Here is a 24,397-nt window from a genome sequence, read left to right as displayed (position 1 = left end):
CAGACCACCAGCTCTCGAGAGGTTTTATGTCAAAATACATGAGACATTTATTAATTTACACAAGTTAAATATGTACACATGGCTACAAATTACTACTATCATGACTTTTACCAAATTCCCAAACTAATCTCCATTAAGGCAACAGAACCCGTAGGTTTAACCAGACACCAGGCAAAGCATTTTCACCTTACAAATTCAAAATGAAGTTTTCACTTTGGTTCCTGTGGAGATAGTTGGAAGCTTACAGCTGCTTTGATCTTACTTTGCCTCTGCCCTGCACACACAAAACTGCCATCGGTTATATCCAGCACATCTCATTGAATGTATCGCATTCTCATTGTATCGCCAGCCTTTTTGAATTTCACCTCTTCTAACAATAAAAACCCTTTCATAGCACCAATTTTATTAGTAATATAAACATATTGCTTGGTCTCTGCTAGCTAGGTGCCAGATTTCACCCCACTTCATGAATGGTCTATTCAAAAAATGCAAATACACTCTACCACTCTTACATCTCAAAACTAGGACACATCAAAGCACCCAGACTAGCTGGCTTTAATCCAATTAAGACACACCCACAGACTAAACCTCTATTTTAAAAGAAAAACATTTCCAGTAATATTATATACATTAATAGCTTCATGACAAAGCACAGGAGATGCATTAACTGCCCTTTTCACTTCTCTCTCCTCACCATGCAAGATCCCAATCACTAATTTTAGGTAAAATACCAGTTTTTACTTGTACTTCTGTCAATTTAGTAATCTGTATTCGCTGCTCATGATGTGGTCTGCTCTGCATTAGGGAGACCAAATGCTGATTGGGTGATTGCTTTGCAGAACATGTCCATTCTGTCAGCAAGCATGATTCTAAGCTTCTGGACGGCTATTATTTTAATTCTCTGCCCACTCCCTAGCTGCTTTGTCCTTGGCCTTCTATATCCTTCCAATGGAATTCAATGTAAACTTGAGGAACAGCACCTCATCTTTCTATTAGCCGTTTTACAGCTATTGTATTCAATGTGGAGTTCAACAATTTCCGATCATAACTTCTGCCTTGCTTTTTTTTTTGGACGGCAGCAGTTGGTGATGATTCTGTCTTTCCCATTTATACCTCCTGTCGACCCATCTTTTGATTCCTTGGTAATTGGTAATTAGCCATAGTCCACGAGGGACCAATGGCATCTCTCTCTGTTAGAGAGAGACAAATGGCTCTATAGCTTGAGGGGCACCTCTGCATCAAGTATGGGGGGGGCAAGGCAAGGAGGCAAGCTGATATCGAGATTGAACCCATGTCATTGGCATCATTGAGCACCGCACTAACCGAATTCCCATTTTGTTTCTTTATTTGTCCCATTACCATTTCATTCTGCATAACCCCATCATCTCTTTTGTCATTTAATCTCTCCTGCTTTTCAGTTTATCAGACCTTCCCATGTTCTCCCCTGCCCCTGACCCCATCCCCCACCCTCACACCCCTGCCTTTATACTTGCTTAAAACCTGTCATATCTGTAACTTTTTCCAGTTTTGATGAAAGACCACCAACCTGAAAAGTTAACTTTGATTCTTTCTTCACAGATGTTGCCTCGCCTGCTGAGTATTTCCAGCATTTTCCGTTTTTATTTCAGATTTCCAGCATCCGCTGTATTTTGCTTTTGTATGAATGTTGGAAATTAGCCTGACTTTTGAGAGATTGTTTGAAATTTATGCTAGTGGTTTGACTCATTCTTGAGGTCAGGATCTATGCAGTGAGTTTCTTTAAAAAGGGGATGAAAACCTTGTGCAGAAACAGCTTGAATTTTGTGATATTCAGTTATACATCCTTCTGATTAGAAGATATTATTCCCAAGGTGTGCTGTTTTTTCCATATGGTTTTATGTGTATTTTAAAAGAACTGTACACTGGTGGAAAACCTTATTTTTCATTAAAATATAATCTTGTTGCTAGATGTATGTCGTTCCTGGAAGTAATTGTTCCCTAACTATAAAAAACAGGGGTGGTCTATATGTAAAGGCATCATCTAATTCACTTTTTAAAAAATTTCTCTTCTTTAGTTCCTTGGTAATAACAGCAGTATTTGACCGGAATGTTAACTGCCGAAGGGCTGCCTCGGTGAGTATTTAGCATAAACTGTGTTAGAGTGGCATAGATAAATGATATTACCTGCAGTTAATAAAGGGTGACTATGATCTATATTCTCTCATTATATTTCATTTTATTGTATTTTAATACAATCTCATGTTGGTCTACAATGTGGAACATAATTGGCTACATTGTAGTAAGATGACATTGAATAGTTTTCAAAGGCTTTATGGACAAAGCTATAATTTGAGTTACATAAAGTTGAAGGCATCTCCCCATTCAGAAAATACACTGTGTCAAATCGTATGCCAGTTGGTTTCTGGAGCAGGTCATTTAGAAGAACCTAAGCCATTTGAAATAATTTTAAAGCTAAGTAATGTTGTAGAAAACAACTGATTATGGCTGATTTCTAATCAGATCTAATGGTATGTTCATGGTAGACGTTCTAAGCAGATCTCCCCGCTCAGTTCACATGTTTCAAACTGGCTTATCTTCCCTTATGTAGTGTAAGCTCAGCTGTTCTACAAGAAGCAGACTTCAGTTACTTCAAATGGGTTAGTTAACACAGCACCCAAGAAAATTTCATATGGGCACATCTTTTACAAATTAGAGCAACTTTGCCACACAATACTGTCAAGTGACTTATTGTGGCATTCTATAACTGCCTAATAAAAGAGGAGTGGAGAATTTACTGATAAGTAGAAAGCAAAAGGTTTGTTTGAGTCTTTCCAAATGTTATTTCTGTACTATAGCAAATATTTAGTCGTCTTGCTTGTCAAATTCAATAAAACTCCTGAAATGTAGATTTCATTTTGTACTCTTTTTTTTCTTCTGGTACAATATTGCAGGTCAAGTTTATCTTGTTAATCCACTGGTGCCTGTTGTAGTTTCAGCTCCACCTTAATGAAACTCATTTCCTAATTCATGATTCTTTCTTCTGATTGCCCAGGTTGCTTTTGCTAATGCTTGAGAAAGCATGAATCATAGCCAAATTGAGCACCTGTTCCACTTTTAAATTATTACAAGTATATGTGTATCTGTCTGCACATGAGTTTAATTATACATCATGCAATAGGTGTTGCAATTTATTTTATCAAATGGCCTGGTTCTCAGTTTCAATGTTTCTACCCCTGTGGGGATTCCTGGATATAATAGGATTTTGACTCCAAATACAGGAAAATATGAAACTGTGCAATTTATCACCCTGTTGATTATATATTAAGAATAGACTGATTTTACATGGGAGGGAAGGCTGTGCCAGTTTTACCTCCCTGTGGCATTCCAAAACTCTGCCTGCGAGAGCAGGATTCAGTAGATGATTATGAAGGTAGGAAACCAATAGATAGGCAGACATTTTGAGTGAACACGAGGAACACTGAATGTAACAATGATGGAGTGGAGGAAGTGAGAGAACCAAGGAGGAAATGGTAGAAGAGGAAGAAAGGTGATGCGGTAAATAAAAGGGAAGAAAATATAATAAGTTTTACAGACAAGCTCAAATAAATGCCAATGCTGTGTACAGCTGAATGAAATATGAACAAATATGAAACAACTTTATTCCTCCTTATTTTCTCTGTGCTTTGATAAGCATAAGGACAATATGTGGAGACTAATACCACATGGAAATGCAAGGCAAAAGCTTGCTCTGCAGGAGAAGGCAAATGGGGGTACACTTACTCATGAGCCTGAATTATAACTAATTTGGTTTAGACCATTAATATTCTAGAAACTTCTGAATGGAATTAGACTAATCTTAGGCAAAGGTGTACTTATAAGTTTGAATGTTTTGCTTGCCAACGCAGTGTGAACTGCTTTACATTTTTAATTCTTCACGTCAGTTATGTAATATAGGCCAATAAGAAAGGGGATACTTAATATGATACTACACTGATGTTTTCTGAAAACATAGTTTCCCATGTTTTTCAAAGCAAAATTTAAATACTATAAGTTTTATACTGTCACAAGATTAGCACATGGAAATGGAAGATGCATGTAGTAGAGCAGCCCAGACCAGCCTTCTGTTTGAGGGCTTCTAAAGTTGCAAAGATGGTGCATTAGTGTTTACTTTCTGTGAGCTGCACCATGGTGTCATCCTCTTCAATCAGGATTGCAGCATATCCAGAAGTAATGCACCCAGATTTCAGGCCAGAGCTCATCACCGCTGTCACTGCTTGTGCCAGCTCTATGATAAATGGTAACTGCAGGCGACCTTACATCAGATAGCACAGAACAGCATATGCATCTCTGTTAACCCAGGCCTTGTGAAGACAGTTGCCCATGCTCTTTGATAAGTAGGTTTGCTAGGGCCTGAACAAGTGAGTGGTTGCAATTTGAAGGGTGCAGCACAAGCAGCAGTTATTCTTGTTGGTATGTTTTATTCCATGCAGTGCTATTAAAAGCATGATTGTTTCTGAGAAAGCATCCAACATTATGGTTAGTTTAGAATTCACATATTTCAACAGCAGAGCTGCTACCCTATAGCTTCCTTAGGAATAAGAGACTCCAACAGCATTAAGAACCTGTCAAAGAGAGATATTTTCCCCCTCCACCTCCATCTGCAGATGTAGTACCAATAAATGGGCATAGAGAACCCATAGATGTCTGACCTACCTGGCATCCCTCCATACGTTCTCCTATTCCAGACAAGTCAGATCAGGTGGTACAGGTGAGGAAAGCCTAGGCGATCTGAAATTTATTGCAGCTTCTGTTTGTGATGAAAAGATTTGCTCATTTGTTCTCCCCAAGTCTATTGATTGGACTAGTTTATTCGCAAGATTCTTCAACTTGATAGACTTATTGTTGTTCAGTATGTTATCTTGAAATAAAGTATAATTCTGTTTGTAAAGTGCTGATGTGTATATTTCCAGTATTAAACTAATGTCCGTTCTGACTTATTTGATGCATTGTTTTTCTAATACTTTTGATGGCAGGCTGCTTTCCAGGAGAACGTCGGAAGACAGGTATGTTTTCACATATATATGCCATATATAGTTTAAATATTGTAAACAATTGGTAAATGTGTTAGATGTATTTCAAGGTATAAAGTAAGATTTTTGAGGAGTTTGGAGCTCCATTTGTCAAATTAGAAACTTAGAAAATTCCTTGGAGGGCCCTGCTGGAAAATGGCCAATGCTGAAGACTCAGTTACGCCATGTCTCTGTGATCATCCCTTACTAAACAAACGTGGGCTGGAGCCATGACATGGACTGCCTGTTTGCTCCATGATGCTCAATTGGGCTCCAGCGTATCTTTGCCGACCAGTGCTTCAAGTGAGTTTAGGGATACCGACCTCCTTATTGGTAAATGATGACTCCACTGGTGGGGTCCTGGCCAGAGTTCTGACAAGAGGTCATTGACCTGAAATATTCGCTCCATTTCTCTTTCCACATGTTGCCTGACCTGCTGCGTATTTCCAGCATTTTTTTTGTTTTTATTTCAATTTCCAGCACCTGCAATATTTTGCTTTTGTATTAAGGTTTTGTGTTTGTTTTACTTCCTCATGAAACTTCTACTGCGGCCTCATTTCAAAGGGTTGAGGTCTAATAAGTGAATGATATTTTCATTTATGTAGAGGTTTAACTTGAACAGTGGTCACATCGGTAGCACAGATCCATCATATTTCAGTTTTCATGTTCGCCTGGTGTCCCTGAACCCATCAATCTTTTAATATCCTTTCACTACAGTCTACAGTACTATTTCTATCTCTCACTACCTCGTAGACTTTTTCCCTTTCTTCTCTGAATATGTTTTATGACTAAGGATTTGAAAATCCCAGATCTCTTGGAGAGGGGTAGAAAACTCCAGAAGGAAAAAAACAATGGTAATATACGTTTGGTAATCTAAGTTGCATTTATTTGGAGGTATTACACATTGAGATTACGCACAGTTTGTTTTCCATATCCTTGAAAAAGAGCTACGCCATGTATGCCCGTGTTTTCATACTGCAATTCATGGTAATAAAGAGATTGGTTTGCAGTAGTGAAATTAAAATAAAACTAATTTCAAAGAGTACTGTATATTTATTTGAAAACTTTTATAAAGGGTATTATAACTGTTAACCTGCATCTTTTATTGAATTTCAGATCATTTCCTGAATGAAACAGGATAATTGTTTTTAGTAACATCTTTTGCAGGGTACATTTCCACATGGAATTGAGATACTCACCGCAGCTGACTATTTTGCTGTTGGAAATCGGACCAAATGTTTTCTGAATATTAGGTAACTCCTCAAGGCTTATGAACTTCCTACTATGTGCTGCCAGTAATATATAGAATTTTGACAACAGTACGTATTAAACACAGAGGAATTCTTATTTAGGATTTAGAATTCCCCTTCTTGCTGAATGTAGTAAGTAATGAGTAAATAAAAAAAACTGTTCCAATGGCTGATGGGTTGATAATCAGAGGACATAGATTTAAGATGATTGGCAAAAGAACCAAAGGCAACATGATGAATTGTTTTTACACAGTGAATAGTTATTTGGAATACACTGCCTGATAGGATAGTCGACACAGATTCAGTAGTAACCTTCAAAAGGGGAATTGGATAAATACTAGAAAGAAAAAGATTTCATAAATATCAAGGGAAAGCGGGAGAGTGGGGCGAACTGGGGTTGTCTTTTGAAAGAGCCAACATAGATCTGGTGATCAAATGGCCTCCTACTGTGCTACACTATTCTATGATGAGCTTTGGTTCCATATCTACTGATAGCACCCAGTACCTCCCCTAAATGGCCGACCTTCATGTGCATTGAGAATTGGCAGATTATTTGTGTGGGGGACATCTCACTGTAGTCAGTTTTGTCTGTGTACACAGCCCATGTGCAGGAGGTATTAAATTGTGATTTCTTTTTCCTCTATAACCCAAGGAACTGCTTTGCATTCCATCAGCTGTACTCTTATATACCACTTGTAGTCCCCACTCTTCCAGCTGAGACCAACTAACTCAGCATATGCAGTGACCCATTGAAGGACTGCTACTTGTGTTTTTATTATTATTGTCGTGCTTGAATTGAATTGAATTGCAGTGTTCATCAATGCTGAGAAATGGAACACTTTGACCTTGTGGTGTCCATTATTTGCATCAGATCCTGTCAGTTAAATTATAAGAGAATTGGATGCAGAACAAAGCATTGAGTGAGAACAGTCTTTTGAATTTCATGCATGCCTCCTGTGTTAACGTTCAGTATGAAGAATGGTCAGCAGATTGAGGCACTGGAAGACTGTTAATATCTATGGAGTGGTATCCCTTAGAGAGGAAGGGATAAAATAGGGTGTGGGATTATAAAAAAATAAAAAGAAGAAATACTTTATTGCACTGCATCTGAACAAAGTATATTGACTTAACTTGTGCACTGTATAACTTGAAAAATGGTAGAATTCAACACCATTTCTTTTTAACCTGATTTTCGCTAAGCCGATTTGCCAACGTACATTAAATATTTATAATAAGCAAAGCAATGGGAGATATGCAAAAATTCAAAAGCTGCCTCTGTAAACATTGCTGAAATGGCTAAGAACTCTGGTGTTGACATTAAGCTGAATTCATTTACACAGGAGCCATGCCTTTGATTATTACATGCCATTTGATGCAGGAGTGTCTTCCTAAGCATACAGTAAAAATGAACCTGCTGTTGAATAAATGTAGGAGAAAAAAAATCCAAATCCCTGTCCTCTTATGATTCTTTGTTGATTCGTTGAACTGAAATGCCAACGTTTTGAAGAAAGATTCAAGTTTCTTGTCCCCTGTTGTTTTGCATGGTTTTAACTGATTTACTCTCATTATTTGAGATGTAGATGTTCATTGAAAATGTTTATGGGAGTGGAAGTATTGAAGACAATCATCTTGCAACCTGTTCAGTAATAACAGGGTGGCTGTTTACATGCCAGACACATCCAGGATATATGTTAGTATATAGAGCTAGCCAAAGATACTATTGTTTGTGCTGCAACTAATGAATAGTGTCATGCACTTTGAGGTCAGCCTTGTCCACTGTACCACATATGCCTGACTGACTGTTTTACATCATAACTAATCAGAAAATTGCTTTGGATAAGGTCCTATTGCATAACAGCTGCAAACATATGCAGTAACTGCCTTAAAAAAAGGGCTGATTACCAAGCTAGTTTTTTTAAAATGCTGAACACTTTAAAACATTAATTAGCAGCTTGCAATATTTTGACTTATCCAAATCACTGGTGTCAATGATGTCATTGTGGTAACATTTCTGCACACTAGGCACTGAATATTATGGGATCTGCAGGAGTGGGATCAGAAACGGGATAAAAAAAATTAGGAGGGTGGGTGGGGGCTGAAGTGCCTGTCGCCTGCTGCTGCCATGGCATTCTGCCTGAGGTGGGGAATGTGGAGGACAGCACCCGCTTTCACCCAGAGGCCAATTATGCCATTTAAGTGACCATTCAAGGGCCTCTTACTGCTACCGTTGGCATTTTTCCAGCAGCTGGGCCCTCCACCATGTAGGGTGACCACCTGGTGGCTTCCCTGCAGGCTCAGGCAGGGAGGGGGGTGGGTGGGAGTGGGGGGTGGGGGGGTGGGGGGGGGGGGGGGGGGGTGAAGGGGTGTGCTAACTGGGCACTCAGTCCCATGGAGGAGCCTCTCAGCGACAATGGCTGCCCTCGAGGCAACAGTCCCACTCTCACCAACCACCCTCTTCACCTGACCAGCACTCGTGACCCTGACGCCACTCACTTTGTTCTGAGGGAGGAGTCCATTGCTGCATATCTCAGCTGGGTGTGGTCCTAGCAGTCGCCACTGTTCTGGTGACACTGCTGAGACTGAAGATCTGGTGACTTGCTGATTGGCTAACAGCTCTTGGAGGCTGGCTGTCATCCCTTAAGGAGATGGGAGCCCCGACAGCAGCTCATTCGCTGTAAGGTGAGCCTGAAATCTGCTCCCCCTCACTCTCCAAATAATCGAGGGGGGAGGTTTCCCCTGGTTTTTTGACCTGTTGTTGGAACCACCTCAATCCCGACAAAATCCAGCTCTTAAAAGTGCAGAATATGGCAGCAGATTCATCAATCTGGGCTAGCTTATACCCTCATATTTGGCTTTGCAGTGGAAACAACATGGATCCATTTTCAACAGGTACACTTATTTACAAACAGATTTGTTTATTGATCACTTTCAGAATAGGGGATATACAGACCTCCTTCAGGATTCATGTACCTATGTTCAAAAATTTCAGCTCCGCTGCTCATGTTACGCCACTTCAAGTCCTGCTTGGCTATCATTCTGACCTTCGTTGACCTAGATTGGTTCCCTGTTCCCCTGTGATCCAAATTTAAAATTCTTACCCTTATGTTAAAACCTTATCATAACCTTGCATCTCCTGGCTGTGTAATTTCTTCCAACATTAGACTCTCTGAATTCCCTGTTCCTTTGACTCTTGCCTCTTGTGCATCACTTTGACCTTTCCCCACCATTGGATGGCTGTGCTTCTGTCTGTCCGTGTTCCACTGTCTGGAATTTTCTTCCTAATTTTTTTTTTTGCCTTCACGCCCTTTAAGACCATACTTTTTGGTCACCACTCCTAATCTCTCCTTTGGCTCATCTGTTTTCTACAGAGCTCTGAAAGATGTGAGACATTATTTCAGTTAAAGGTACTAGATAAATGAAAGACCTTGTTGAAGCAAAATGTTCCTTTATGAATTGCTTATATTTGTTGTTACACAAGGAGTTCTATGAAGGATTTGGCCATGGAATCAGTGTTAATTTGAATAACATAAATAATAAGACATGTACCATTACTGTCGGATGTCATTCTCTCCTGAACAGCCAGAAGATGGTATTTTTTGTGTGGGAAGCACTGCTAAAAACTTGGCATCTTCTGCTTTCTCCCCACTTCCTGAGACATGGTCCTTATTTTACCCACTTTGAAAAGTTGCATAAACGTTACCAGTATTCAAACCCAATTTCCAAGTGCGACAGGCAGTCTGTTTGTAAATCCAACATTCAATTAACTGAGCCATCCAGCCTTTCTCAATTGTTTGAGCTGCCCTATAAGGAGAGTACCACGTGCCTTGCAAGATCACATTAAGCAGACCATTGAATGGCAAAAATGTTCAGTGATTTTTTTTTTTGCATTTGTTGACGAATCAGGTAGGCAATTGAAACGGAAGATGTAATAGATTCGAAAAGGCGATGGATAAATATTAAACAGAGCCATTGAAAGTTATCAGAGATAAAGTAGGATAAGGAAGCCTGAGTCAGTTGGGACCAGTCCCATGAATAAAGATGATCATTTCTGGCCTTGTCTATGCCTATATTCTTAAACTGACCTCTCTGCTTTAGGCTTTAAGTATGACCAGTGGTGCACATTGAGTAACCATTGTTTCTTAGAACGTGGCTAATTGCCTGAGGGAGTTGGCGAGGAATTTACCAGACTTTTCTCTAAAATTGGTCAAAGTTTCTTCCCAACCCTTCTCCCTCCCTTTTTTTTTGTCTCACCCAAGAGTTAGCATTATTAGGAGTTGGAGAGAGCTGTCCATATGACTGCACCCTCTCATGGATAAGCTGAGCATGCTTGGGCCTTAAAGTCTTCTCTCACCTTTCCATTCATATACTCAGTGATTTATCACTCCTATGGTAGATTAAAAGTCGAAGGTAGGTTAATCAAATTGTTCAGCTCAAGCTGCAGCCTTGCATTTATAATTATGGAAGTGATTATGAATGTATACAAACTGAAACAAGGATTGCTCAATTTACTTTCCGCCTCTAAGTCAGCTTGTTGAGGAAGTTGGGCTTCAAATAGGAAGATACGAATTAGGAGCAGGAGTAGACCATTCGGCTCCTCGAGTCTGCTCCGCCATTCAATAAGATCATAGCTGATCTGGCTGTGGCCTCAACTCCACATTCTGCCTACCCCTGATAACCTTTGACTCTCTTGTTAGGCAAGAATCTCTCTATCTCTGCCTTAAAAATATTCATTGATCCTGCCTCCACCACTCTCTGGAGAAGAAAGTTCCAAAGATTCACGACACTCTGAGAGAAAAAAATTCTTCTCATCTTCGTCTTAAGAATAGAATTCCCCAATGATAAAGTTACAACAGAAAGTCTTGCTGTGTAGCATTCAAAACCTGATAGATGGGTTTAAGGTATAACAGTATGTTTATTAAATATTTGTGAAAGATTAGCTTGTTAAAGAATTCATTCCTTAAACCAATAGAATCTTATTATTTGCACTTGCCTTTTATGGTAAAGTCGATACCTTATAGAATTGGTCATTAAAGTTCATCTTATTAAATGTTGCACACTATGGGCAGGATTTTCCCCCTGTCGGGGGGCAAAGTTGATGGGTGGGCGCGCACAGGTGCGCTTCCGATCAGTGCCCCCGATTGGGGGCGCGGCGCCATTTTACGTGGGTGGGCCAATTAAGGCCCGCTCAGCGTGACATCCGCACAGAAGCACTATGCGCTCCCTGTGCAGGCGGGTGGGGGGGGGAATCCCAAAATCGATTGTGCGCTCTTTCGCGCATGCGCATGAAAGAGCACACTCATCTCCCTGAGGCTAAGTGCTGCCTCAGAGAGATCGGCTCTGAATGTAAAAAAGCTAAAAATAGAATAATAAAATTTACCTAACGTCCCCTCATGTGACACTGTCACATGAGTTGGGACATGTCCATAATTTTTACAAAAGCTTTATTAAAATTTTTAAAAACCTACATGAAACCTCATCCCGCCTGTGTATGAGGTTTCATGTTTTTTCTACTTCCCGCCGGGGCTTCTGGCCTGCCCGCCTTAAGGTGGGACAGGCAGGTCCATTAGTTAGTGTACTTACTCTGTCAATGGCCTCAGTTGGCCATTGACATGTCGGCGGGTGATTTCGCTGCAACCCTGCCTACCGAAAAATTTAAATGGGGCGCGGTGACGTCGGGAGTTCCGCCCGACATCACCGCGCGTCATTTTACAGGCCGGTGGGCGGGGGCGGGGCCCGCTCGCCGACAGGAAAATCCTGCCTTATGTTTCAGATAAGAAACATGCAGCTGACATTTCTGTCTTTGCAACTGGGCCATAATGTTAATATCATACATGTTTTTGAAGAATATAGCTCCATGTACATATACGCAACCTTCTAAGTCATAGGGTATGTTCTTAAATGCAAGTTTACTGTAGTTTGAATAAAAACTTCCATTTATTTCCAGTATCAGAAAATACATTGATGGGACAGGAGGATATTATTGGCTCGATACCCATGCAAAACATTGTGGCATTTGTACAAAATTCTGAATATATTTGTAACTGACCACAGAAAACCTCTATATTACCTTTGATCTTGTTAATGAATGTTTGCAAAAGGTATAGAAGATACACAACTGGAAGCCACAATGTGTTGCAATAAGGGAAAATGAAATGAAAAAGCCCAGTATACTTGGGTGATGTATTATGAGACTTGAGTTTCAGATAACCTGTAATCTGCTCATAAATCAATATTTATGGCACCATCTTAACGTTGTTTTTCATTGTTCACATTAAATTCCTTGTGCTTGTTCTGTTGGCAAGTGTCAGTAATGTTAACATTTTCTCTGTAAATCTGAAATATTTACACACACTGTTAGAACATCTTTTTAACCACTCCTCGTAATGCCCTTCCCATGATCTTGTGAATAATCCAGACTATTCTGACATAACAAAAGTAGATTCCACTTGCATAAAGCAGTAACTGATTCCCTTTATGTCTGTCTCTGTTCTGCAGCATATACATTGTTGGATTCCCTGAGTATACACAACCCTTGATCGATCATCTGATCCAAAGGAAATTTAACCACTGGGATTGGTAAGAGAACGTGTTTGAACAATTTATGCATTGAAACGTTTTTGGTCAGAGTGTATTGTTAGTGTACAATACATGTTTCTTCATTGGTTAGGTAGTCAAAGATGCCAGCTAAAGGTGAATAAACTTTGCTACAGATGTCTAATGACCATCAATCAATTTGTCTAAGTAAACAAAGCACAATTATCTATGCTTCTGATGATGAAAAGATTTTGTATTTGGAAATGATGAGCAGTGATCATGTGATATGAGATCAAAATTGCAGGAAAATAACGGGTGGAATCTTGTGGAGGCTATGGGGGTCTTGGCCGTTGGCTGGAGAGTGGGCGAGACCTCCACGTTGCCTCTTTTCGGAAGACATGCTAGATCTTGTGCCAGTCAGGCACCTAACAGTCCAACAGCGAGCCTTCCCAGAATCAAGGACTCTGGGAATAGAGGGTCCGCCATCAAGAGACACAGTCCAGTCAGAGGCTGGCAGCTATTCTGTACTCAATAACGCCACCCGGGGAGGCGGTGGCTGCTGTCAGTATGATGCATGATATCCACCTGAGGTCCCAGATCACTGAGGGAGTTAGGTGCAAGTGAGTTATGGTGGGGATGGGGGGGAGTGGTTTGAGGGTTTGGCAACAGGGGCAGGGGTTGGCTCTCGGTGGGCCTTCCTCCCCTCCACCAATGCCAGATCCCTCGATCAAACACTGTGCCTTTGAACAAGGGACTCCTGCCCCACCCACCCTGGGAACCTGTAAGCAAACACGGCAGGTCTTGCTTGTTGCGCCTTCCACCTGCTGCTGGGTTGATAGCATTCATTGTCCAATTAAGGGCCTGAATTGTTGGCAGGGCGGGAAGGTCGTCTACAGGCCTTCTCGCCATGGACTTAATTGGGATGGAGTAAGGTGGTGGGGCCCTCATCCATCTGATTAAATGCTCTCCCCCCAGCCCCCCACCAAACTCGCCACGAGGGAGTACACAAGAATTCACCCAATATTTGCACTGAAGTAAGAAAATAAAGGTAGTGCGAAGATTGAATCTGGTGGGATAAATAGATAGATATTATTTGGAACATGGAGATTTCTTTTGTTCCTCAGCATGCTAAAACCAGAAGTTCATTCTCCAAGAATGCTGAGTGCTGGAATTTTGTATTGCTTTGAGAGTTAATTCAAATTAGTTCACTGACTGAAAGCAGATGAATTTGACTTCTATATGTTGTGTAGTGTAAAGATTTTAAACTTGTAAACATTCATTTTATGGATGTGATCCATTAATTGTCAGAATTTAAAACATATGCTGTAACTCCTTAGCCTGGGGAGCAGATCAGGCCATCAAAGTAAGAAGCTGTCATTTTATTTCCTTTGTGAGGTTTTGATGAGCTTAGAGAAAGCACGTAGCAGGTGGCTATTTGAGCAAAGTAGGTGGTCAGATTTGACTTTTTTCTTGCCTGTTGAGAAACTTGGCAAGGTGGTTGGTGGGAATTTTCTTTAAGACTTTAATTCACTTTGGTAATAAACACTGTATAGTGATAAAGTTCTTTTACATTGTGACAGATGCAAACAGCCAGTGCTTTTTCTGTTCTGGCAATTTTGCAGTTTTGTGCTAATACATATTTTCAGTGCGTTGAGGGAAGATAGTTTATTCCAGCAGTGCTGTTGGTGAACCATTGTTTATCTCTTCATTCTGAAGCAGCTTTGAAACAATATTATCTATCTCGTGGTTCAGCAGCTTTAACCTTATTTTTGGACAATATTATACAATGAGTTGCACTGTGATGTATATACAGTCTGATATCTGGTGAAAAGGAGTCCCAGAATATTTTTGTGGTTTGCATTCAAGATTGAAACATGATTTTCAGTAAAATAAGGTATATCTTTTATGTTTTCACAGTGCCATTCGCGAGCTCACAGCAAAGACCCTCCATAATCTTACTCCACATGCACCAGAATACATGGCAAATATTGGTGAGTGGCTAAGAAAACATATTTTCTTTCTAAAGTAAATAATATTTATTATATTAGTGCAACAGATGATAACAGTTGATCATGCACTGTTTTATCTAATTGTTGTACTGTAATAGCATTTAGTAGCATTCAGCCAACGGCAAGTCCCAATTGGAAAAATAGTTTGATTTTCAACATGAGCCCACACAGAAAACACTGTGACCTCCAACTCTAATCTCGATGTTGTTGGAGAACTTGCTCCATTGTTTAATTCTGTCCAATATCAAGTTTTATCCCTGTCAGGTTGATCAGATCATTCACATTTGTATACCAGTAAGACTTCTAACCCTAATAATATGCTTCCCATTGTCCTCAAGCTGTGTGCCTCTGAATTAGCTCTGTGTCATCCAATCTCTCCCATCTTTTTTGCTCTTAGTCCTCTTTTTCTTTGACGTTTTAGTTCTTCATTTGTTCCTCAAAAAGATGATCACTCATTTCAAATTACAGTAATGCTAGAACTGTACTTGAAGACTTTGCTCCTGGACATCTCAAAATCTTGAACAGGCTCTGGCACAATGTAGCCTTTTGCCTCCCTGAAATTCTATGGCCTGGATTTTGCAGTGGTAATGACAGTGCTACTTTCAGCATTTGCCTTTATTCCTCCTCTGAAACTGACAGCAACTTCTGGTGTGCACATGTGCAGTTAAAAGCAGAGATCCAGGAGTCACTGTCAGTATTTCTACGCTTCTCCAGAGAGTGCACTGATGAGGTCCCCCTGAATGCAGTGCATCTTGTAAATTAATATATTAATATAGATTATAAATAGCTGAAGCTCCAGCACTGATCCTTGCGGAGCTCCACTCATTAGAGCCTGTCAAAACTGAAATCAATGGGAATCAGGGGAAGATGGAGTCATACCTCACATAAAGGAAGATGGTTGTGGAGGTCAATCATCTCAGTCCTAGAACATCGCTGCAGGAGTTCCTCAGGTTAGTGTACTAGGCCCAAATATTTTCAGCTGCTTCATCAACGACCTTCCCTCGATCATAAGGTCAGAAGTGGGGATGTCCGCAGATGATTGCAAAATGTTCACCATTTGCGATTCTCAGATACTGCATATGGGCACGGACTGCTTCAGTAAGACCTGGACAACGTTCAGGCTTGGGCTGATAAATGACAAGTAACATTCACACCACACAAGTGCCAGGAAATGACCATCTTCAACAAGAGAGAATCAATCCATTTCTCCTTGACATTCAATGGCGTTGCTATTGCTGACTCCCTCACTATCAACATCCTGGGGGTTACCATTGACCAGAAACTGAATCTGACCAGCCATATTCATACTGTGACTACAAGAGCAGACCAGAGTATGGGAATTCTGCAGTGAGTAACTCGCCTCCTGACTCCACAGAGCCTGTCCACCATCTACAAGGCACAAGTCAGGAGTGTGATGGAAGACTGTCCACTTGCCTGTGGAAGCTTCATATCATCCAGGACAGAGCAGCCTGCTTGATTGGCACCCCATCCACCACCTTCAACATTCATGTCCACCGATGTACAATGACCAGTAACAGCAGCTTGCACCATCTACAAGATGCACTGCAGCAACTCAAAAAGGGTCTGTCGACAGCATCTTCCAAATGCACAACCTCAACCAACTAGAAGGACAAGGCAGCAAATGCATGGGAACACCACTACCTGCAAGTTCCCCTCCAAGCCACACACCATCCTGACTTGAAACTTTATCGCCGTTCCTTCACTGTCGCAGGGTCAAAATCCTGGAATTCCCTTCCTAACAGTACTGTGGGTGTACCTACACCACATGAACAGCAGTGGTTCAAGAAGGCAACACACCACCGCCTTCTCAAAGGCAACTAGGGATGGACAATAAATGTTGGCCTTGCCAGCAACGCCCACATCCCGTGAAAGAATAAAAAAACTTTGAACTTGTCCCATTTAGCCCTACTCTCTGCTTCCTGTTAACCAAGCATTTCATGTTCCAACAACCCTGTGCATAGAGATTTTCCCTTGCATCTTTCCTTAATCTGAGTTACAATTTAAAATTAATTTCACCTTTTCACTGACCAACATACCAACCAGAGGAAATGGTCTTTTGGTATTCTTCATAATTTTAGAAACCTTTATTTAACCATGTAGCATTGTCAGCTCCAGTAGTTCAAGCTTCTCCTCATAACTGTAATTTTAATTCCCTGACAAGATCCTGATGAATCTACAGAGGATCTATACTGCATATTATCTATGGGTGGATTGTCCTTTCTATAATGAGGTGACCAGAACTTGGCACCGTATTGTAAGTATCAACTAAATGTCCAAATTTGGTTGGGTAAAGTCATCTGTTATTGAGAGAATATTATCTGCACTTGCCAATCATATGCTATACAGGATTCAGTCATCTTTCTTCACCTGTCCATGGGGTCTGTCTTTCACCTTCTTAGCTCTAGCCAAACTGTGTGAATTTTTGGGAGACCCTCAAAAATCATTTGAGCTTTCTTGATTTTAAGATTGTCCTGAAAATATAAAGTTGCTCTTTCATTTTTTTATCCCGATTTAGGTTGAAAAACCTGTACTCCATTTTGAATTTATTTTTCGCATTCTATAGGCAGATGTGTTTCCACAATCCAGGCACTGTTCTTATGCTCTTATACTTTCCTTCCGGTTCCAGCATTTTGTTTCACTGTTACTAACATTTATGTCAGGATACTTAATTGTACTTTAGTTTTGTCTCAAATTTTCAATCTATGAACTAATTTCCTTATCTTAATCTCACTTAATCTCAATCTTAGCTCATCTAATTCAAGTGGTGCTGTTAACCTCTAAATCAATGTAATAGCTGGGAAGAAGAATAAATTAAATTTGCAGTTTAACTTGCATTGGTTTTAGGGACCCAATGAAATTTTAGGGCTTAATACAGTTCTAAATGAGAAATGCGGCAGTTGCATGAACAAAAAATTCAGTGTAAATTAGCTGCTTGGCTGCCTACAAGTTTTACAGAAGATTTGTTTTACCTTACAGTAAAGGTGTTTCTGATTTTGTTGTAGCTTTGCCACGATTGTTACCTTTAGCAACAGGCATTGATTTGAACACTCGTCATGGCGCAGTCTTGGCTTGTGCAGAAATTGTTTATGCGCTTTATAGAATGGCTCTCGAGAACAACAGGTATGAGATTAATGTTCATTATTTTAGTTTTCGTTACATTTGTTAATGTGTGCTTTAATAAAATTAAGCCATCAATAGAAGTAGTAGACTTTCTATGTAAGAATTTTGTTAAAATTATTAATAATGGAGATATGTGGTGGCAGAAGTAAGAATGAATCCTTGAACCTAATGTTTTAAGTTCTAGCTGTTAAATGGAATAACCGAAGAACACTCTGCTGCTTCAAAGCTCAAGTTTCAAATCTTAGCATATTGTTCTGGAGCATTGGGCCTTCACATTGAGGACACCCTCCATTGTGTTGTGTGGCACTACCACCATGCTAAATGGGATAGATTTCAAACAGATCTAGCAACTCAAGACTGGGCATCCATGAGGTGCTGTGGGCCATTAGCAGCAGCAGAATTGTACTCAACCACAATCTGCAACCTCATGGCGTGGCATATTGCCCACTCTACCATCAACATCAAGCCAGGGGATCAACTGTGGTTCAATAAAGAGTGCAGGAGGGCATGCCAGGAGCAACACCAGGCATATCTAAAAATGAGGTGTCAACCTGGTGAAGCTACAACACGACTCCTTGCTTACCAAACAGCATAAGCAGCAAGTGATAGATAGAACTAAGCGATCCCACAACCAACGGATCAGATCTAATCTCTGCAGTCCTGCCACATTGAGTCGTGAATGGTGGTGGACAATTAAACAACTCACTGGAGCAGGTGGCTTCACAAATATCCCCATCCTGAATGATGGAGGAGCCTAGCACGTCAGTGCAAAAGATAAGGCTGAAGCACTTGCCACAATCTTCAGCCAGAAGTGTCGAGTGGATGACCCATCTCGGCCTCCTTCAGAGGTCCCCAGCATCACAGATGCCAGTCTTCAGCCAATTCAGTTCACTCCATATGATATCAAGAAATGGCTGAAGGCACTGGATAGTTCAAATGCTATGGGCCCTAACAATATTCCTGGCAATAGTACTGAAGACTTGTGCTCCAGAACTTGCCGCACCCCTAGCCAAGCTGTTCCAGTACAGCTACAACACTGGCATCTATCCGGCTATGTGGAAAATTGCCCAGGTATGTCCTGTCTACAAAAACAGGACAAATCCAACCCAGCCAACTACCATCCCATCAGTCTACTCTCGATCATCAGTAAAGTGATGGAAAGGATCATCAATAGTGCTATCAAGTAGCACTTGCTTAACAATAACCTGCTCACTGACGCCCAGTTTAGGTTCTACCAGAGCTGCTCAGCTCCTGACCTCATTACAGCCTTGGTTCAAGCATGGACGAAAGAGCTGAACTCCCGATGTGAGAGTGACTGTTATGACCCAGCAGTTGTTAAAGCTGAATTATTTAAAAATCCCAGGGGGAAACTTTAAACAATTGTCATAACCTATATTTTTACTTCTGTATGTATGAGATACAGCTCTAAATTCACGAATCAGACTGCCAGTTCTCGAGTGGTTTTATATTAAACTAAATAAAACATTTTATTAAAAATTTACTCAAGTTAAATATATACACATGGCTACAAATTACTACTGTCATAACTTTTAACAAATTCCCAAACTAATCTCCATTAAGGCAGCAGAACCCATAGACTGAACCAGACACCAGCAAAGCATTTTCACCTTATGAATTCAAAATGACTCATCAGATACTGAAGCAGTTCATGTCCAAGTGCAGAAAAACCTGGACAATATCCAGGCTTGGGCTGACAAGCGGCAAGTAACATTCACACCACACAAGTGCCAGGCAATGACCATCTCCAACAAAAGAGAATCTGACCATCACCCCCTGATGTTCAATGACATTACCACCACTGAATTCCCAACTATCAACATCTGGGGGTTACCATTGACCAGAAACTGAACTGGATCAGCCATAGAAATACCGTGGCTACAAGAGCAGGTCAGAGGTTAGGAATCCTGTGACGAGTGACTCACCACCTCACTCCCCCAAAGCCTGCCCACCACCTACAAGGCACAAGGCGGGAGCTTGATGGAATAGTCCCCAATTGCCTGGATGAGTGCAGCTCCCAGAACACTCGAGAAGCTTGACACCATCCAGGACAAAGCAGCCTGCTTGAATGACACCACATCCACAACATCGACTCCCTCCACCACCGACACACAGTAGCAACAGTGTGTACCATCTACAGGATGCACTGCACCAAGGCTTCATAGACAGCATCTTCCAAACCCACGACCACTACCATCTAGAAGGACAAGGGCAGCAGATAAATGGGAACATCACCACCTGGAAGTTCCCCTCCAAATCACTCACCACCCTGACTTGGAAATATATCGCTGCTCCTTCACTGTCGCTAGGTCAAAATCCTGGAACTCCCTTCCTAACAGCACTGTGAGTGTACCTACGCCACATGGACTGCAGCGGTTCGAGAAGGCAGCTCACCACCACCTTCTCAAGGGCAACCAGGGATGGACAATAAGTGCATTGCCCAGCCAGCAAAGCCCACACCCTGTGAATGAATAAAAAAAAACTTGTAAATTGAAATTGTGTTTACTATTTTAGTAATAAACATGCCAGTTTTTTCCTTTTAAATTCTTTGGCCCATTATGTGATCAAAGCTGTTTGCCTATTTAAAATAAATAAATGGACGTAAAGTAAATGACTCGAAACGTTAACTCTATTTCTCTCTGCACAAATGCTGCCAGACCTGCTGAGTTTTTACAGCATTTTCTGTTTTTATTTCCGATTTCTAGCATCCACAGTATTTTCTTTTCATTTTGCTTTTATTAAATAAATGAACATTTTTGTTAAAACAACACACTCAGAATTTTGATTCAGTGCAGCAATATATTTATTACTGCTCAGCAGAACTTCAGCCCTTAATTCCATAATTGTTTGTTGCTTACACTTCATATTTCAATTAATTTGTTGATAGTTGGGTAAACAATTTGTTTTGAGGGCGGGTGCCCTGGACAGGCCTACTGGTTGCTTGCAAACATATTGTAGAGCCTTTAAAATTAAAGAAGAGGCAATTATTGACTGTTCATTCTTTTCAAATTATAATTAGCTTGTAATTTTGTCAGTTTTTCAAATTTGGTTTAATAGCATCATGTTTCTGACAGGCCAGTGACTGACTATATCAACGAGAATACACTGGAAAGTCTTAAGAACATCCATCGGAAGGTACGATTGATGCAATACAGCTTCAGCAACTAATTTGATTGGCTTGAATTTGACTATCGTTGTTGCAGAGTGGGGCTAGTTAGATATGCTTAGATATACATTTAGCTTTTAAGCTTTTTTTTGCTGACAATATTGCTGGAAGAGCGAGCTAATAATGGCACAGTGAGGGCAACAGGGAATCGGGACATTGGTGAACAAAGGGACAACTTGTATTGCCTTAACCAATAAGATTTAAGGATTGAGTTATGAACAGAGGAAGAACTGAGGAGGAGGATGAACTCATTGTCACATCAGGTACAGAAAGAGAAATAAAAAGAAGGAAAGAAGGTTTAAGGGAGAGAGAAAAAAAAGGGCAGAAAGGAAAAGTAAGAAAAAAAAGTAAAGCTGTTAAATTTGATACTTTTAAAAATTACCCAAAGCAATTTACAATCTGAAGAAATGAGACTGCACACTTATATGGTTCACGTTCTGGGCAAGAGATGTTGGTTGGCAGCCATTAACAATTATCACATTGCTAAAAGGGTACTCATGGTGTTAATTATTAGACTTAACTTTCTGTGGCGAGTTTAGTGACGGTTAATGTACAAATGCAACCATCCCATGAAAATCATGGAGAGGTGCTGATTTCATTAAACTAGCAGCACAGTGGTGCTTTGCAATTCACTGTTACCTCTACCTCACTGCAAACTGCTGTTTAATTTACGCGTTAATAACAGCATGTGTTATCAAGATGCCTTTATTTTTGCAGCAAGATCTAACCCATTAAAGGTAACTCCAAATCAATTTTATGCTTGTTAAGCACAAGGCACTTTCCTTGAAAATATTATTCTTCACAGTACATCAGTCCCAAATGGAAGTTAATACTGTATAATTAACATTTAATGAATATTTGCAGGCTGAAGGCCTTTATTCATAACTCTAAACCTGATTCTTGCCGAGTTAATGCTGTCCTGTGTTGGCATTCAGGAGTGATACTTGAGGCTGCTACCTCGCTATTCTTTTTACATTCCATTGCAGAATCAAATTCCTTGTCTCTTTTGATTGTGGACATTGCAAGAAAGCATGTGTACTTCTTTGTTAATTTTGTAAAGAATAAGAATCAGACCACTGTGAATGAAGGCATGCTTTATCTCTTAGATTAACAAAAGTCTAAATAGATTTAGGTGAAATGGATTGGAGTTAATTGAGATTAATTTCATTTTACATCAATGCGTCAGAGGTGAATGCACTAGTGCTGTCCTTGAAGGTAATGTTGATCATAGAATGGGAACTGCATATGAATTCAGTTCATATAAATTGGGTCAAAGTTATGATTTTTTTAGAAGCAATCTGCTAACTCTTAATCAACATCTAAATATTAGGTAACAGCCATTACGGTTGAATATTACCTATACAATTCACTCATTAACACTTGTATTTCATTGATCAATTTAAAATAGTAATCAGTATCTTCAATCTAATGAAAGTCTTTTCAAATGAGGACAGAGTTAATTATTTGTGTCAAATGTACATGCAGCGTTTTCATGTTTTGTGTAATTTAAACAGTCAAAAAACGAGCTAGTGCAGAAAACCAGTCAGCAAGCCAGATTAAGTTTGAACTGCCTTAATGTTGTTGGGTCCATGCAAAGGTGTTGGCAAATGTTTGTAAATGGTATCTTAAACTGTGACTTTTTAGTTGTTTTTGCCAAAACTACCATGAAGCATTAGCAAACTTAGTGCTTTTTAACAATGAGTCCTCACGGAAGCACGAGTTCATCGTTGCATGCTCTAATGGACCTCCAAGCTGGTCATTTATAGAATGACATCGGTCTGCTGTCCATCCTATCTGTTGGATGATGGTGTGTGTGTATGAGGATGTAAATTGGCTACTGTAAAACCTGTGGCGCGTTCAAATTTTAATTGCGTATCCCAGGCGTTTCTGAATAATAATTTTGTTTCCTACTTAAGTAACTATCATTGTAATTTGAAACTCTGGCATTGTTGATTATGTAGTATTTTTTCCACTTGTGTTTTTTTAAAAGAATCTTAAGATAATAAAATGCAAGGTGTGCCTCTATTTGAGAATGGCAATACTGATACTACAGCCAGGGGTCAATTGAAATATATCTGTCCTCTGCATATCGTTCTTAGTTGACTTGTTGTTCCATTTGCTTCTGGGCATTTATTTGTGGCTTGCCAACTGTAGGATGTCATCGAGGCTGATATTCAGCTATCTTCTCCTTTTCTTACTTTCTATGAAAGAAGAGAGGAGAATGCTCTTAATAGGCAGGGTTATTCTAGTTATCTACATTAAGTGAAAGTGCCATTTTAAAATTAAGATGCTGGTCAGAAAAGTTTTTTCCCCCTTTTGTGGGGAAGTTACTGTTATTCACATACCAAGTATCCACAGGAGGATGATTGAATCAGGAACTGTCTGTGGTGAGGAATTGCAAGCACAAGCCTGCTACCCATTACTCTATGTTGCAGCATTTCTGAAATAAGCCTTTAGGCAAGACATTAGTTGGGGCTAAGTTAGTGAGCAATGCATTTTTAGAATTTGGTTTTATGATCTACCAATGTTGATTTCAATGAAGTTGGCAATGAAACTCTCAGGTCTCGCTTATTTTTAGATTATCCATATTCCTAAGTATGTGTGACTGTAAATGACTAGTGAGGTTGCTGTGTAGATGGAAGAGCTGCCTGCCTTTGCATTGGAAAACGCCACCAAGTTGATCTCTCAGAAAAGTCTTCCTCATTTCTTTTTACTGCAATAAGTAGCGTCCAACACACCTTTTTCATGACGATCTACACAGCAAATAAGCAAATGCTGCAATTCAATTTGGGAAGCCTTTATATTTGATTGTTTTACTAATTGGAATTGGTATGTCAAACTATTATAAACTTTTGACCAAATGTATGCTAACATTAAAATGACCAATCTGTCCTTCGGTTGTAATACTAATGTACACATGGATACAATTTGTATATGCTTAATTCCTGTTATTTATTTCAGCTTTATAACTGCCAGTTGTACAGGTAAGCATATTTTTTTTAAATTTTCAACCATATTATTTTTAAGGCAGTTGTAATTATCAGCATTGTTTTAATGCAAATTGTATTTTTTCGTGGCAATCAGCACTATTTCAGTTCATTTAAAAAAAAATCAATATACATGTAGTAAAATTTGAAAAATAAACCATATTTTTTCCGTCCACAGACTTAATATTATTTAAGTCCTATTAAACTGATTAGACTGTCAGACACCTTACACTTCAACATACTG

At 39.9% G+C, this 24,397-nt stretch overlaps 1 protein-coding gene across 1 annotated transcript in view; it reads left to right on the top strand.

Moving 5' to 3' along the window:
* Window positions 1-24,397, top strand: part of tbcd (tubulin folding cofactor D) — a 270,699-nt gene that overhangs the window by 150,061 nt on the left and 96,241 nt on the right. The window contains exons 15-22 of the mRNA XM_078570695.1: window positions 2,055-2,112; window positions 5,013-5,042; window positions 6,216-6,301; window positions 12,794-12,874; window positions 14,750-14,823; window positions 17,865-17,982; window positions 21,075-21,135; window positions 24,128-24,150. Coding sequence (XP_078426821.1) covers window positions 2,055-2,112; window positions 5,013-5,042; window positions 6,216-6,301; window positions 12,794-12,874; window positions 14,750-14,823; window positions 17,865-17,982; window positions 21,075-21,135; window positions 24,128-24,150 — 531 coding nt within the window. The remainder of the gene's footprint in view (window positions 1-2,054; window positions 2,113-5,012; window positions 5,043-6,215; window positions 6,302-12,793; window positions 12,875-14,749; window positions 14,824-17,864; window positions 17,983-21,074; window positions 21,136-24,127; window positions 24,151-24,397) is intronic.

This window comes from Cetorhinus maximus, chromosome 24, assembly GCF_964194155.1.
Source record: "Cetorhinus maximus chromosome 24, sCetMax3.hap1.1, whole genome shotgun sequence".
Taxonomy (NCBI): domain Eukaryota; kingdom Metazoa; phylum Chordata; class Chondrichthyes; order Lamniformes; family Cetorhinidae; genus Cetorhinus; species Cetorhinus maximus.
The sequence above is the reverse complement of the archived record's forward strand: the minus strand, read 5'-3'. Positions and strand labels throughout refer to the sequence as shown.